The 16,331-nt window shown below is 53.5% G+C and overlaps 1 protein-coding gene across 3 annotated transcripts in view; it reads left to right on the top strand.

The window, feature by feature from the left end:
- Positions 1-16,331, top strand: part of ABCC1 (ATP binding cassette subfamily C member 1 (ABCC1 blood group)) — a 115,870-nt gene that overhangs the window by 73,006 nt on the left and 26,533 nt on the right. For all 3 annotated transcript variants that reach the window (XM_020281636.2, XM_075995145.1, XM_075995144.1), the window contains 5 exons: positions 2,117-2,195; positions 4,294-4,420; positions 6,811-6,987; positions 9,129-9,296; positions 11,062-11,245. In XM_020281636.2, the coding sequence (XP_020137225.1) occupies positions 2,117-2,195; positions 4,294-4,420; positions 6,811-6,987; positions 9,129-9,296; positions 11,062-11,245 (735 nt within the window). The remainder of the gene's footprint in view (positions 1-2,116; positions 2,196-4,293; positions 4,421-6,810; positions 6,988-9,128; positions 9,297-11,061; positions 11,246-16,331) is intronic.

The raw sequence follows: 16,331 nt of genomic DNA, 5'->3' as shown, positions 1-16,331 counted from the left end.
TCCCTGCGTTTGGCAGGGTGCTGTGGATTTTTACTGGCAGGTTTGTTTATTTGGTAGCTGGTTAGTTTATCCTTTCCTAGCCGATCCTCCTGAGCAGGGATTTTGTCTGCACCTGCCTCTCCAGGCACTTAATAATAAATATTAACAGCACCAAGAGCAGCGACAGTTTCACTCCTAAGACGCTCCTGCCACGCGTGTTCTGTTCCGAGGACGCCAGTGTGCAGACTCAGCCCGAGCTCGCCGTGGCGCTGCAGGGCCCTGGAAACTCCTGCTTTACTCAGTGACTCGGCCAAGATGGCACGGCGGTCGAAAAGTAGAGTCAGGACTCACACTCGCACTGGTTGCCCGTGGTCTCTCGTCGACCCTGTCTTACAGACAGAAAAGCGAGGCACAGAGAAGTTAAGAGACTTGCCCAGGGCCACCCTGCTAGGAGGCTCAGGGATTTCAAACCCAGGCTGGCTCCGGAGCTTACTGAACGCGGTCGGGACTGAGCGTGCGTGTACGTTGGTTGTGACGTGTGCAGTGCCTGGCGCCTAGCAGGCGCTCACACGTCTTCAGTGGCACATAAGACGCTGCTGTGGCACCCGGTGCAGCCAAGATGCTGAGCAGATTGTGGTGGCTGTCACTTCTCTGGCGTGAGTGCGATTCTCCTGCCTCGGGTGCGGGGTTTCTCGTCCTGGGCAGCACAGGCATTGGGGGACACGGCATGCTCTGCTGTGCAAGGTGACCCTGCAGGGTGTGGGGCAGTGTCCTTGGACGCTCCCCGTCACATCCAGTAGCACACACCCCAGTTCTGACGACCGAGAACCACTGCCCGTCTTCCTCCCAGCCTCCCTGGCCTGTGGCCGTCTGCTTTCTGCCGTCCCGAGGACCAAGTCCCTCGCACAGCGTGGCAGTGGTGCCTTCTCCTACGGGCTCAGATTTCTCTGCAAAACACAGGCCGACATTCGAGGCAGCCCTAGGAAGCGTCTTGCTGCTTGAAGTTGTCCACAGCTCACTGCCAGTGTGACAAAAGCCCTGGGCCTTGGGCGCTGCCTGGGCCTCAGCCCCTCCTTCCTGCGTTAGCAGCGGCCTCCTGGCTGGTCTGACTCTGGAATGTTCGTCCGGCCCTCTGTGCCAGGCAGGGCCGCCTCGGCGGCTCTCTGCTCCTGGGTCTTGCCGTTCTCTGTAATTCTCCTCACTCCAGTGGCTTTTCCTGGATTCCTAAAACATTAATAGCACCTTCTGGTCGCCTGGTTCGGGTGCAGTGCTCGCTCTGGGCGGAGCTGAGGGAGGTTAGTTTGGGGGGAGCCGGTTACTTCCTCTCCCTGTGGTTCAAGGGAGGAACCTGTTTCTTCATTTGACATCTTTAAAAAGTACCCCTGCATTATCTCCAGGTGGCCTTAAGGTGGCTCATAATTAAGAGACACATTTTTTAGGTGAGGGAAAAGGAAAATAAGGAAACACACATGACAGTAGGTGCTAGGGGCCTGGAGCAGCCGGAGCCACAGAGCCCCTGCGGGCTTTATCTCGCCCGCCCCGCCCCCACGCCTCAAGGCCGCACTTCCTGTTCCACATCCTGCTTTTTTTGAGTTTGTCCTGCCTGCTGTTATAGAAAGTTGACCTGCCGTGTTGTGGCAGGGTGGTGTGGCGTGGTGTGGCTGCAGTGGGGGAGGAAGAGGGACAAAGGGACACAGCGTGCAGCCACTGGGGTGGAGGACCTGGCTTCAGGCACCAAGGAAGGGCCGTGGGTGTGGTGGGGACCACCCTGCTGGAGCTGCCCGAGCCTGCCCAGGAAGGGGCGGAGGTCCCCAGAGCCCCTAATCATGCTCGGGGGCCCCCGCCTCTGCAGCTGTCGTTTTGGGCGTCAGGATGGCGCAACCTCCTGTCTCATGGGCTGAGCCCTCTGCGGTTTTCTTCTGCTTTCTGGGTCTGAGGCTGCCTCCCAAACTGCAGGCTGGGGGTGTGGTCCTTTCAGAAACTGAGGCTGATGTCACCAGATGATGCCCAGCGCCTTTAGTTAAGTCTGACACCTGGGGTGGAACCACTTGATGGGGAGGGAGGGAATGAGTGTCCTGCTCACGCTCAGTCCCCTGACTCCATCTGAGCCTCACATGCTGTCTCTGCTGCTTTGCAGGGGGCGGGGGGACCGACAGCATCACCGTGAAGAACGCCACCTTCACCTGGGCCAGGAACGACCCTCCTACACTGAATGGGTAAGCCAGGACACCGACACACACCCGGTGGCGTGGAGAGAGCCACGGGGCCTCGGTTAAACGTGGATTTGAATTCCCGCCACACTCCGGCGCTGTGACCTTATAAAGGTCACTTTGCATTTCTGAGCCTCAGTCTACCCATCTGGAAAACAGGTCCACCTAGACCTGCTTGGGCTGTCATGAGGAGCAGACGTGAAGGTGCATAGCCCAGAGGGTCCTCTCTGGTTATAAGCGACAGAAACCATGCACAGCTAGGCTTAGACGACGAAAGGGGGTTTTGGCTTGCATAAATGAGAAGTCCACTTTCAGGTATGGTGGGATCCAGGGACTCGGTGCCATCAGAACTTTCTCTGTCCGTGCTTTGTTCTGTTTCCCTCTGTGCTGCTATTTCTCAGGCATCTTCTCCCTTTCTGATGGCAGGTGGCCCCCAGGAGCTCCCGGTGTACAACCTACCTCGTCAGGAGGTCTGCCTGCCTCTTATCAGCCCAGATTGGGTCACCAGCCCCTCCCTGAGCCAGTCACTGTGCCTGCAGGGCCTGGGCACGCTGACTGGCCACGTGTGAAGCTGTGGCTCAGCTTGGGGCAGCTAACCGATGTTCTGTCCACTGGCGTTCCCTGCCAGGGTGGGATTGTCCTTCCTGGCCTCTCCTGAGTGCCCGGCTACCCAGTTCACCATGTCCCCCCTTCCTGGCCAGCTGTGCCCCTGGCACTCTGCCCACCACAGGCCTTATCTTTCTAAAGCATGTGGGGACTTAACTTGGTCCCCCAGGCAACCTGTCGAGTGCCTCTTACTTCTTTCTGACCGGCGGCCTTGCTAGCAGCTCTCTTGGGCCTCCTTGAGGAATGCCCTAGTCGCAGGGCCAGTGGGACCTTTTCAGAGGCCTCTTTTACCCCCTGTGCCCCCAGCAGTCCTCCCCTGACTGGGTGGCCAAATTGCTGTTGTAGTTGATCGGGTGGGGGACAGACTCTCTGGAGAAAAGAAGCTATTGTCTATAAAATTCACGCTGGGACTGTGTGTTCAGGACTTTCTTCCTTCTGTCTAACTTAAATCTGGCCTACTTCAATTGCAGCTTCTGGCTCTTGTTCTGCTCCACAACAGTCTGTGCCCTCCTCCTTCCCTCTGTCCTTCCTGTTCCAGTCACCCTACCCCTAGAACTTCCAGAACCTTCTTTATCCAGTCAGTTCTCCCCTCTTCTCAGCCTGTTCGGGTATTCCAGTCTCAGCTGGACGGTGGCCGATATTGCCTCCCTGGGCTTCCTGTCCACTCTGTCCCCATCACCCGTCCCCTCCCAGCATGGGGACGAAAGAATGATGAGATTTACCGGGAAGCAACGTCCTAAGAATTAAACAATCAGTTACAGCGAAATCTGTCCGCCTTTCTGTGACTACTTCGAAATCACGGTAGTTGAAAAAGCAGGGTCAGTGTCAGTGAACCCAAGAAAGCCCTGGATATGCTGGCCTCGAGGGAGGGGTCCCCGCTCTGCTGTGCTGACAGCAGTGGGATCTGCGCAGGGCTGTCCCCCGCCGTGTGACAGCCGGTCATGCTGGCGGAACACCGAGCTTGTGTTATTTTGCTTACCGCTCTTTGTCAGAGGATGCTTCCAGCAGAGATGCCTTCCTGACACTCAGATTCATTCCTGTCCCTCTCCGCTTCCCACCCTTCCGTGGCTCCCGGCCGGCACAGCACTGGACGTCTTAGCGTGGCGTCCTGCTAGGTCCTCCCTGCCCGGCCGCCATGGCGCCCCTCGTCACACCCTGACGCTCCGTCCCCTTGGGCCCTTCTCCAGCCCTTCCCAGGCTTCCGTGTCCAGGGGACGCCTGCTCTTCCCTCGGAGCCTGTTCCGAGGTGTCCCCTCCCCTCGGACACTGTGTCATGGCCCCAGCAAAGTTAGTGCCTTTGCATATCCTGGCGCCTGCCGCCCGCCTCGCGCCTGGGGGCCGTCTGAGGCGGTCTATGGGCCGAGCTCAGCCGTGGAAGCAGCAGAAGGAATTTCAAGGCCTTGAGTGCCTGTGAGAGCCCTGCCGTGTGTCTGTCTGTCTGTCTGTCCACTCTGAGTAAGTCCAGCCGGCTGAGCCAGGGTGTGTCGTGTCGTTTCAGCATCACCTTCTCCGTGCCGGAAGGGGCGCTGGTGGCCGTGGTGGGCCAGGTGGGCTGTGGAAAGTCGTCTCTGCTCTCAGCCCTCCTGGCTGAGATGGACAAGGTGGAGGGGCACGTGACCATCAAGGTAGGACAAAGGACCGGGGCACGGGGAATAGGGGGCTGGGCGGTGGCTGGCGGCCCGAGAGGAAGGTCAGGAATGCCGCTGGTTATTTTGTGACTGTCCCTGTGCCAGAATCTCGAGCAGCGGGGTCTCTCCCCTCCTCGTTCTCTTTCTGTCTGTCTCCCTCTCTCTCGTTCTTTCTCTTCTACCCTGTGCCATCCCAGAAGCAGGATTTTGGTATCATTTTTTTCCCTGCTGTGTCCCGGCACTTGTAGTAGTGCCTGGCGTGTAGCAGCTACTTAATAAGTATTTAGTAGACGCACGACCCCCCCCCCCCCCAAAACTCCTTGTGTCTCCTTCCCTCCCATCTCCTGCTGTCTCTGTGTGTGAGTCTTTCCGGCTTGTCCTTCCTCTTGATGGAGCTCTCTGTGTATCTCTTCTTTTAAATATAACACAAGTTAAAAGTTTTGATTTATGCAGTTGGAATATTTTCTTAGAGCATTTTTTTGATTTTAAGAGTGGTCATCAAACCTATCTACAGGAGGCTAAAAGAAGACTGTAGTTTTGTTACTTTTAAAATGCACAGAGTACTTGGAACTAAGTTGAAATTCCCCAAGAGTGAATTTAAGAGGTTGCTTTGCAGGTCAAGTCCCAATGGAAATCAAGAGGCTTGTTTTGCATTTAGTTTGTTCCCCATGAACGCTTTTTCCTCGCATTGAAAAACATGTTCCTGGAAGTTATGTTGACACTAGCCATTTCCTGGATTGTGGTCTGTAGCAAATTCATCTTGTAAGATATTTGGGGAATAAAGGGCCCCAGGCTCAAACAAACTTTCGAATAGTGCACAGTCTGGCTCCTTCCTTCTAGGAGATTTATAGCAAATATTAACGAAGGCCCTGAGAAGTCCTGCAAGGAGAGCAAACAACCATTTAACTTGGTTTAACCCTGCGTGGCCCTGACTTATTTGCCTGAACCTCTTTATGGTCTGTAACAGCAACTGTTTACACCCCCAGATCTACTGTCTCTTGGAATCCACTTTGGAGCATGCTAGTTAGTGCCGTTGTTTTTATTTCAGAGCAAAATCCTTCCTTCGTTGACTATATGATGCCCTTTAGAAAGTGTATGTTACAGTGGTTGAGTCCAAACTAATGGCATTTCGCTGTTGTTTTAAGAAATGTTCTGTCATTACTTTCAAGTACCTGTTATAAAGTAAGACGAATGGGCAATGGGAGCTAGGTTAGGGAGGAAAATTCCAGATCACGGTGGGATGCACATTGCATTTGGTTTCATTAAGCCCAGGTTTTCACAGTCCCAGCACGACTGGCATTTTGGGCCAGATAACTATTTGTGATTGGTCGTTTCACCTCGGTAAAAGAAGTGCTAGGAATGTGTTTAAAATATTTTTTCCCCAAGTGTTTTAGTAAGCGTGGCTTGTGCTTCCCATGTCTGGGTTATCTGTGGGTTCTGTGGTGAGGCTTTGTGACGTTTTGGCCTCTTCTAAGTTAGGATGTTAGAGTCGGCAGTTTATTTGAGAATTCGGATTAAGAGTCAGGACCCCTGGGACCCACTGTCAGCCTCGCCCCCTTGAATTCTCTTATTTAGGAATCTTCAGTGGTTCCCCATTACTTGTCCGATAAAGCGCATGATCCTCACCAGGAGTGCTAGCCCGGTGTGAGCCCCCTGCTGCCCTCCGGCCCATTTCCTGCCTGTCATTCCCTCCCATGATCGGTCCATGTTCCCAATAGAGTGGCCATTCTCTTCCTTGCACGTGCCGAGTACGCCTTGTCCCTGGGCCTTTGCACGTGCTGTTCCGTGTGACTTGAAGGCTCTTCCCTCTTCGTGAGACTTACATCTCACTTTTCAGTCTTTGTCTAAAAAAAAAAATTTTTTTAGCGACGTCAGCATTTTTATTTCTAAAATACCCAAAGCAAGTATCCTCACCCCAGCTCCCATTCTCGTGCTATTCATGGCACCTTACGTTATATGGAAATAACAGCAGAGCAGCCTTTGAAATGGACCTGCTGAGATACGGAAGTCCTTGCTTGAATGTCACCAAGGAAGTTTCCTCAAGCAGTCCTTCCCTGGTGTCCCAATCTGGGTCAGACTTCTTAAACCTCTCATACGGTCTTCTCTCCCAGCATCTACCGCAGCTATAATCACATAGTTTCTTGGTCACATCGGGGACTTCCACTCTTTGGAAGTAGGGGTTTTTTTAACTCCTGACCCTGGAGTCAGTGATTCCCCTCGTGTGGCTTCTGATTCCAACTCTAGCATCTGTAGGTCTTTGTGACTCAGTTTCCCTCTTGTTAAAGCGGGAAAGTGTGGAGTTGTGTCCTGCTGGCGGGGGGGTGGGCTGGCTGCCGTCCTGTGGATCAAGTCTGTCTGTCTCATCTCCTCCTCCCTTTGCCACACAGGGCTCGGTGGCCTACGTGCCCCAGCAGGCCTGGATTCAGAATGACTCTCTCCAAGAAAACATCCTTTTTGGACGCCAGCTGCAGGAACGGTATTACAAGGCTGTGATAGAGGCCTGTGCCCTCCTCCCAGACCTGGAAATCCTGCCCAGCGGGGACCGGACAGAGATTGGCGAGAAGGTCAGTGCAGTGGCAGCATCGGCCCCTAGATAAGTCAGCCGTTGCTGTGTAACAAACAACCACAACAGCTCAGTGGCTCTGTCAGTCGACTGCAGTTGGCTGACTCAGGCTGGGCTCAGCAGGGCAGTTCTGCTCCATGCTTCAGGACAGCCGGGCTTGGCTGCAGGTGGCGGTTTGGCTCAGGTCCACCCTACATGGGTTCTTGCTGAGGTTTGGCCTGAGGGGGCAGCAGCTTCCCAAGGGTGAGCTCTTCTCATGGTAGCAGCAGAAGCCCAAGAAAGCCAAAAAAAAAAAAGAAAAAATGCAATGTCACGTAAAGCACACTGTCTCTTCCACACACACATCAAGTCACTTGTCCACAGCCAAAGGCAGGGGAGCAGGAGGTACATGCTACCTTTGTGGTGACATAGTTGCAAAGTCACGTGACAAGGGACATGCTATAGGGAGGAGGAGTATCTGATCCAAATGTCCACAGCACAGCCTCTGTCAGAACAGTGATAATAAAATAACAACACAGTTGCTAACACTTAGGGAGCATTTTATGTATGCCAGGCACTGTGCTTAACATTTTACATGGATTTCATCTGCAGCAAGCCCGTGAGATGAGATTTTTTGTTACCCCACTTAATGGTTGAGGAAAGGGAGGCACAGAGAGGCTAAGTGACTTGCCTGAGGTCACACAGCCACAGAGCTGTAGAGAGAGCATGGCTGCTGCATCCATGTTCTTACCTGCTACATTTTGTCACCTCTAAGGAGGGCCATTCTCTGTTCCTGTCAGCCCTCCCACCCCAGCCCCCCCTCTGCTGCCTTTCCACCCCCCAGACCATTCCTCAGCAGCCCCAGCCCCTGCCCACGAGCAGGCCTTTGCAGGTGCCTTTGCCTGGCCACCTCGCTCTGGCACCCCCTAGTGGCTGTCTGGTGTTTCAACCTTCTTGGAAGACCAGGAATGCAAGGAGCTTGCTTGTTTCCTTTTAGTTACAAACTAGTGTGGCTCCACAAGCTTTTGGATTCACTGAATGGTTTTTTAAAATTGAGGCAAATCTATAGCTCCTTGGAAAGAAAAGACAAACTGTTAGTAGGAGTCTCTGGGTTTGCAAAGGAGCTTGAGTTTGTGTAAGCAGAAAATGAGAACTGGGTTTAAGGGTGTAGGTGATTCTTATGGACTCCAAGGGCTGGAATGTAGTGGGTCAGGCAGGGGCTGGGATGGGCAGCCTGGTGCCTGCTCTTTTTTGTCTCTCCTTTTCTGCACATCAGCTTTGTGCCTTTTTTTTTTTTTTTTTGACAAGTGTTTGTTCCTGGCACTTGGGGATTCCTGACTGTCCCTGTACTGGAATCTGGAGGGAGAGACTCTGATTGGCCTATCTTGGGTCCAGTGTTTGCCCCTGGGCCAATAAGCTATGGCCTGAGGGCCCATCAAGGGAACCTGGCTGCTAGGACTGCTTTGATGCGTGGGCGGGAGGGCAGGCATCCCTCGGGAGGGGGAGTTAACCCAGTGGGTGTCCACTGTGATTGCCCAGCCAGATAAGGAAATGGCATTTAGTTATCCGTCACTGGGGCTTGGGGGAGGGCACTGCTGGTCCTGGTAGTGCCCTTCCTCCTGGAGAGTGGGGCCTGGGCTGAATTTCAGTGCCCCCAGGGTAGGTACTGCCTGGAGTCTGTGTGGCTTCACCAGGGAATGATAGATCCAGAGTAAGCTGGCAGAAGGCGTCGGCTAGTAACCATAGCAGCAGCAACAAGAATAATATCATTATCTCATCCACCCGTGCCTTGCATCAGACTAAAAGATCAGGCACCTTCCCTGTAGCCAATGTTATTCAGTGCTATAGGCACCCTTCGTTGAGTGCTCAGTATGTGCTAGGTGCCCTGTCCCGCAACTCACAGGAGACTCAGGTTTTCTCTTTTGCCCATTTTACAGATGGGGCTAAACCCCGTGCCATGGTCCCATCCCTGGTTGTGCTGGAGCTGGGACTTGAACCTATGTCTGTGCAGGTGTAGCCTATGTCTTTAGTCTCACAGGCCTGCAGGGCCTCCAGCCTGGGTCCACGGCCTCCCAAGCAGGGCGGGCTCTTGGGCGGCTCTGCTACGTTTCTTGATTCTCAAGGTGTTCCAGGAAGCCCACCCCTCTGCCCTGTCTCCCCCAGGGCGTGAACCTGTCTGGGGGCCAGAAGCAGCGCGTGAGCCTGGCCCGGGCCGTGTACTGCAACACCGACGTTTACCTCTTCGACGACCCCCTCTCGGCGGTGGACGCCCACGTGGGAAAACACATATTCGAAAACGTGATCGGCCCCAAGGGGATGCTGAAGAGCAAGGTACCTGCTGGCGGGGCAGGGCGCGCGCGTCAGGCTGTCCTCTCTTCGGTGTAGTTGGAACATGCCCCCTTTAGGAATCCTTTGCCTCGCTCGCTTTTTTTTTTTTTTGGTTTTCAATTGGACTTTAGGAACACCTTTCTCATGTTTCCCTTGGAAGCCTTCCCAAGACAGCCGCCTCATACTTGTCTTTATAGGGGTAAGTCCTCGGCACGGACTTGAATTCGTTGCCTCCTCTTGGCCAAAGAAGGCCTCTCTGTCCGGTTCCGTCACGGGGCTGGCTTCCCGGAGCGGAATCCCACCTCGCCACCTCTGGCGACTGCGCAGGCTGCACTCCCCCTGGGCCGAGGTGGCCGCGGGTGGAGGGATGGGAGGCTGGAGCAGGAAAATCGCCACGGCACCTTAACGTGACAGCAGACAGTCGCTGTGTTTTCGGGGTGATCGGTGGTGGCGGGGTTGGTTCCCTTTTTTTTTTCCTGAGTAGAAAACTAGCAAGTGCCCATGGGGGAAATACAGAAGATTAGGAAAAAGGAAAACAGAAGAAATCAAGTACAATCCCAACAGTTAGAGATTTTGTTTTTCCTTCAAGCCTTTTTGCTCTGCGCATAAACTTTTAAAATAGTGTCATGTCGTTATCCGTACATGTGCAGGAGGCATCGTGCTGCCCAGCCTGTCGTGAGCATGCCCGTGCCCATCACAATTCTGTACAAGCGTAACTTTTAAGTAGTAAAAAAAATATTTTGTGACGTTATCAAAGTAATACTTGCCAAGGGCAGCAAAATCAATGCATATAAAAAAATATACACACAGTAAATAAAATAGTCCTTCTTCATCCTGCACCCCTGATTCTTCTCTTGAGAGCAGGGGTCGGCAAACCTGGCCCACCGCCTATTTTCGTGTGGTTCTTGAGCTAAGCACGGCGTTCACGTTTTTATGTGGTTGGAAGAAATCTGAAGAATATTGTGTGACCCATGGAAATCGCATTAAATTTAAATATCAGTGTCCACAGATGAAACTGTGCCGGAACACAGCCCGCTCACGCCTCTCGGTGTGGTCTACGGCTGCCTCCCTGCTGCGCTTCACTGTTGCCATGGCAACCGTAAGGCCCGTAAGGCCAACAGTATTGAGCGTCTGGCCCTTTAAGAGAAAAATCTGACTTTTATTAGTTTGATGAATGTCTTCCCAAACTTTCAGATCTGCAGATAAAATATACACATCTGTACAAATTTTTTTTTTTTTTTACTGGTTTTTGGGATGGCAGGGAAGGGGAGTTGCTTTAAAAAAAATTAGGTTATTGCATACACGTTGTCTTGCAGCTGTGTCATTCTTTTATTCATACACCTGTGTGGTTCCCTCCCTTCATCCCGTCTTTCACCCGTCACCCTTGTTAAAATGGAGCCCCCCACCCCGCCCCCGTTGTCCGGATGCTTGTTTCCCCTCTTTGCTGCATCTTCCCCTTCCAGCGCAGTTTACTTCTCTTGTTCATTTCCCCCCAACCCTGGCATCTGGGCCCGGGGGTGTTGTCACTTTTGCTCCCTGCCGCGTCCCCAAGCGCTCAGCACGGTGCCTGCTGCCTGATGGGGCCCCCGGCATGCGTGTGGCAGGGACGCACACGCAGACTCAGCCGCTGCCGTGTGCTGTCATTGCAGATGCGTGTCGCGCCCTGGACCCAAGTTCCACCCTCGCAGGTGTTCGCTCCTTCCTTCCGCGCTGAGCCAGGCTGCTCACGCGTGTGCGTGACACGGCTGGGTCTCCCCTTTGCCCACAGACGCGGGTCCTGGTCACACACGGCATCAGCTACCTGCCGCAGGTGGACGTCATCATCGTCATGAGTGGCGGCAAGATCTCCGAGATGGGCTCCTACCAGGAGCTGCTGGCCCGGGACGGGGCCTTCGCCGAGTTCCTGCGCACGTACGCCCTCGCGGAGCAGGAGCAGGCCTCGGAGGACGACGGTGAGGGCGGCCTTGGGGTTCCTCCCGCTCGCGGGGCGCCGCGAAGGGCCATATTTGCCTCTCGGAAGTTGCCACCAGCCGTGCTGGGAAGGCGGCTCACCGGGGCACTAGGGTGGGCGCTGGGCAGCCCCGCCAGGAGCCAGCTGGGAGGGCGTCTTACCCTTCCGTGCGTCCCACCCAGGCCTCAGGGCAGCTGGCCCCAGGGCACGCCCTGGTGCTTTCCTGCCATGCGGCCTCGGCCTGCAGAGCTTCAGGGTCTTCATGACAAAAAACGGGGACTCTCAGAGGCTGAGAGAAGCCGAGGACATGTGTGACTCAAAGCAGATGTGAGAGTTGGGAGGCGAAGCCAGCGCTTGAGACTGCAGGCTCGTAGTTGGGACCTGGGTTCAAATCCCACTGGTTTTTTTACCAGCTGTGAGACCTCAGGCCTGGCCTTCAGACCCCTCTGAGCCCCAAAGATGTATAACAGCAGAAACAGCTATCTGGCATTTGGTGTAGATTGAATATGATTATTATGTCCGTGCAGCCTTTGGCACGGTGCCTGGTACTTCCTAAGGTTCAGTAAATGATGGCAGTTATTGTTCCTACCCTGGGAAGGGTGACGTGTCCCTGGCACCTGCCGGGTCACAGTAGGCTGGGACTCTGAAAGTGGGGAGTCTCGGAGGTGCCCGTTGAGTCTCTGTAGAATTCTGGGCTGGGACCTCACCTTGACCTTATTTGGAGCAAATGGGGTGAAGTCCTGAGAACCCGCTTCTCAGGTGGTTTCAAGTTCAAGGGGTTGGTTTGCAGCTTCTCAGGCTGCTCAGTGTTCCTGGGTCACACTAGCATCTCAGAAGATGCTCTGCTCTGTCCCTTCTGTGAGCTTTGACCCGTGTTGATGTGCGCACGGAACAGATCGTCTGACCCTTTTTGGGGCCCCAGAGGACCCTATCTGTGGTCTGGGGCACCCTGCTATGGTTTCAGCTATTGCTAAAAAGATCAGAGCTTAAGAGAGGTCACCTGTCCTACTTTGCTCTCCCTCTTCTAGGAGCTAAGTACAGGCTCCCCGGGCCTGTGGGGTGGGGTGTGATTGTTACATATTTGGTCCCCAAACAGGGCTCAGATGGATGGACTGTCCTCCAGGTAGGCTCCCGGGCTGTCCCATCACATAACTGCCGTGGGCACGGTTGACGTCACAGTCTGTGAATGGGGTCCCCAGGGTTGTGCCACATGGCAGGCCCATGGGGCTGTGCCAGGGACTTTGGGATTGCCAAGAAGAAGCTGTTGACTGTTCATGTTCCCAGTCCTTCAACGGGGACTTACCGAGCACCTGCTGTGTGTTAAGTCTTTGCATTATTTTCCTAGGGCTGTTGTAGCTAAGTGCCACAAATGGGGTGGCTTAAACAACAGAAATGTTTTGTCTCACAGTTTTGGCATCCAGAACTGATAAGATCAAGGTGTCAGCAGGGTTGGTTCCTTCTGAGGGCTGTGTGTCTGTCCCAGGCCTCTCTCCTGCTGCGGGTGGTTTGCGGCAGGCTTTGGCACTCCCTGGCTCTTGGAGGCATCGCCCCACTCCCCGCCTTCACGGTCCCGTGGCGCTCTCCCGTGTGCGTGCCTGGCCCCAGGTTTCCCCCGTATAAGGGCACTGGTCATATTGGATTAGGGAGGGTCCCAGGGGCCCAGCGTGCTCCAATGTGACCTCATCTTAGCTAATTACATCTTCAATGACCCTGTTTCCAAATAAGGTGGTGACATTCCGAGGTGCCGCAGGTTAGAGTTTCAAAGTGTGCATTTGGCGGGGGAGGGGAGCATAATCCAACCCAAAACAGTCCTGTTGCAGGTTTGGGGGAGATAACATCGCACAAGTTACAGGCAAATCCCTGTCTTCATGGACCTTAGAATCTAGTGGGCAAAAAAGACAATAAACAAATGAACAGCTAAAGATGGCTTCAGATCGCCTTAAGTGCTGGGAAGACAAAAACGACAGCACCCTGCGCTGCGGAGGGATGGATGCATGGTGGCAGCTCACACAGGGTGGTCAGGGAAGTCCTGTCTGGGGAGGGGACGTTGACATGGCAAGGAGAAGATCCAGGAACAGTGTTCTAGACACATGGAACAGCAAGCGCAAAGGCCTCAGGACCAGTGTGAGCTGTGCATGTCTAAGAGACGAGGAGGCCAGTGTGGCCAGACCACGGCGGGCCAGGGGTGGGGGGAAACTGAGGTCAGCAGGGTGATCGTCTTCCAGGGAGGAGTTGGGTTTTGGTCTAAGTGCGGTGGGAAGTCACTGACTGTCAGAAAGGGGAAGTGACAGGCCTGAGGGCACACAGCGGCTGCTGGTGGGGTTGGCACCTCTAGTCTGGTCTCAGTTTCCTGTCCTCGGCTCCTTCAGTGGTCTCTGAGTCTGCTCTTTGGTGTCAGGTTCACAACCCTCAGTTAGGAGTTCCGCTGCAGGAGTCCCAGTGGTTCTCAGTAAGTGCTTTATTGAGATATAATCCACATACCATACCATTCGCCCATTTAAACTGTACAATGAGCGATTGTTAGTGTATTCACGGAGTTGTGCAGCCGTCACCACAATTTTAGAACATTTTCCTCACCCCCAAAACAAACCCATTAGCAGTCACTCCTCATTTTTCCCCAACCCCCAAGGCAACCGCTACACTACTTTCCGTCTCTGTAGATTTGCTTATTCTGGACATTTCGTATAGATGGAATCATCTCACATGTGGAATTTTGTGACTGCTTCTTTCACTTAGCGTGATGTGTTTAAGGTTCACTGGTGTTGTAGCTTCATTTCTTTTTATGGTTGAGTAATATTTCATTGTATGGATGTACCACATTTTGTTTCTTATCTATAGAAGGACGCTTGGATCGTTTCTACTTTTTGACTATTATGAATGATGCTGCTGTGAGTCCTGGAGGTTTTAAAAGAGTTTGTGTGTTTTGCCAACATGTGATGGTCAACATTCCCTAAAGCTTTTGAGTTCTCTGCTTTCAATGAGTTTCTGCACGTCCATGCCTTTGCGGTTGGAAAGTCTGCCTTCGGTCTAGCCTGTTTCCTCTTGCTGCAGAATCTCCTTGCCCCATCTCTTAGCTGTGGCGACTTCTCCATCACTGTATTTCACTGACCTGCGTGGCGGGGCTACCTTTAGGCGAAAGTAACCCTCTGGGCTTTTTAAATCAACAGGTATGGGTTTAACTGGATCTCTTCCCCAGATGAGCTGTCTCTCCCCCTCGCTTTTCCATCTAGGTAGCCAGGAATGTCCTTAAACTCTCTTGGCCTCAGATGGGCTTTTCCCCCTGCCTTTCTGTCCGGCCGCCAGCATATCCCACACAGTTTATACAAAACACAGAATGCTGCCAGTTTCTTTATTATTTTTTGTGCACATCAGCATCTAATTTGGTGATGAAAATACCACCCACCGCACTAGCACCTCTGGGTTCAGCTGCCTGCCTCCTGCCAGGCGGGGCGCTAAGTCCTTGGCCTGTGGGCCCTCAGTCTAACTGGGCAGCCCCCCTCTTTTTCCACCTCTCTGGAGGGGCCCCGTCTATAGCATCTTGGCATTAGGGTCTAGTCTTGCTCAACTTCAGCCAGCTGTCAGCGCCAATGACCTTGGATTTGTTTGAACCACATTTTTGGCTGCTCGTAAAGGGTAACATTTTTTCCTTGTTGGATTAATCAGGTCTTTTTTTAGAACACCCAGGCCGCAGCGGGGCGAGGGGTACGCAGCTTGGGAGGAGTCCTTCTCGTGGGGGTGGGGAAGGGAAGCCATACAGGGGCCAGGCTCGTGGATGGGGAGACGCTGACCCCTCCCCCGGCAACATTTAGTGTCCTGATTTCTAGGAAATCTACTCTTTTTTTTTTTTTTTTTTTTTTTTTACTTTTCTGGATGGCAAAGAAGGTGAAAAAACATTTTTGTGACTCTGGTTTCTTTTTTCAGAAACCTAAAAGCTGTAGCAGTAGTGAATTTTCAATGGGGAGCCAGTTTGCCCCCCACCCCTTGGGGGGGATGTTTGGCAACATTTGGAGACGTTTTTGGCTGGCGCAGCTGGAGCCGGGGTTGCTACCTGCATCTGGTGGGGAGAGGCCGGCGGGGTTGCCAAACACCCTCCAGAGCCCCGGGCGTCGGCAACGCGGAAAGAGGGAGCCGTGACTCCACGCTGCCCCGAGTTCTTCCTGGTCATCTTGGAGAAGGGCCTTTATTCCCTCCATGTGGCCGTTTTTCAAAACCTTGCTGAAACCATCTCTCAACCTCGTGACAAACATTTGCCACTCAGTTTTGTGCTGAGTTTTTTTTTTTTTTTTCTTACTGGTTAGAACATCAGTATGTGCTCGTCACAGACAAGTGCAAACTGCAGAGGAACGTTAAGAATCAGGGCAAAGAACATCCTTCTTGCTCTCCCACCACCTGGAGGGCGGCCGCTGTTGGCGCAGGCGTCTCTTCCACCTGTCCTTCCTTCTGCGCCCTGTCCCTTGATGTAACTGAGATCACCTTGTACAGTTTTCTCGTTTCTCCTCCTGACTCCTCTTTAACACCGGACCATAGGCACCTCCCCACGTCGCAGAGTTTGTCGTAGCGCTGAACAGCCACCGGAGAGTTGCTGGAGAGTTGCCAGAGAGTTGGCAGATGGCACATTCCTTCTCGCTGTCCTCAGTGGCCACATTTCTTCCTCTTTTGAGGACGGAGGACTTTCAGAGCTGCAGGAGAGGAGGTGGGGTGATGCAGCCAGGCAATTCCGTGTTTGGTCAAAAACGAGGCGTCGACTGTAAAGCAGCGAGTTGCATTCTTCCCTCAAGGGAGGCCGACCTGCTGGCCCTTGCCCAAGCAGAGTTCCAGAACCTTCTGGAGTCACGGCGGTGTTGGTGGAATAAACAGCAAGCCTCCTGAGGTGCCCGCGCCGGGGCTGGCAGCTGAGTGCACAGACCAGAGGCAGCACTTGTGTGGTTCAAGGGGAGGGAGGACACCTGAGTTGTCAGCGTCAGAGACCCGTCACTTGGGTGACCTGTCACCTGGGAGGACTCAAGGGATATTCATTGACTTACAAGTCGCATGCATTGCCTTAAAAAAAGAGAAAAGGAATTCTTAGTATTTTACAGCATTCTGTA

This window comes from Microcebus murinus, chromosome 19, assembly GCF_040939455.1.
Source record: "Microcebus murinus isolate Inina chromosome 19, M.murinus_Inina_mat1.0, whole genome shotgun sequence".
Classification (NCBI taxonomy): Eukaryota; Metazoa; Chordata; class Mammalia; order Primates; family Cheirogaleidae; genus Microcebus; species Microcebus murinus.
This window is presented reverse-complemented; position numbering and strand designations above follow the sequence as displayed.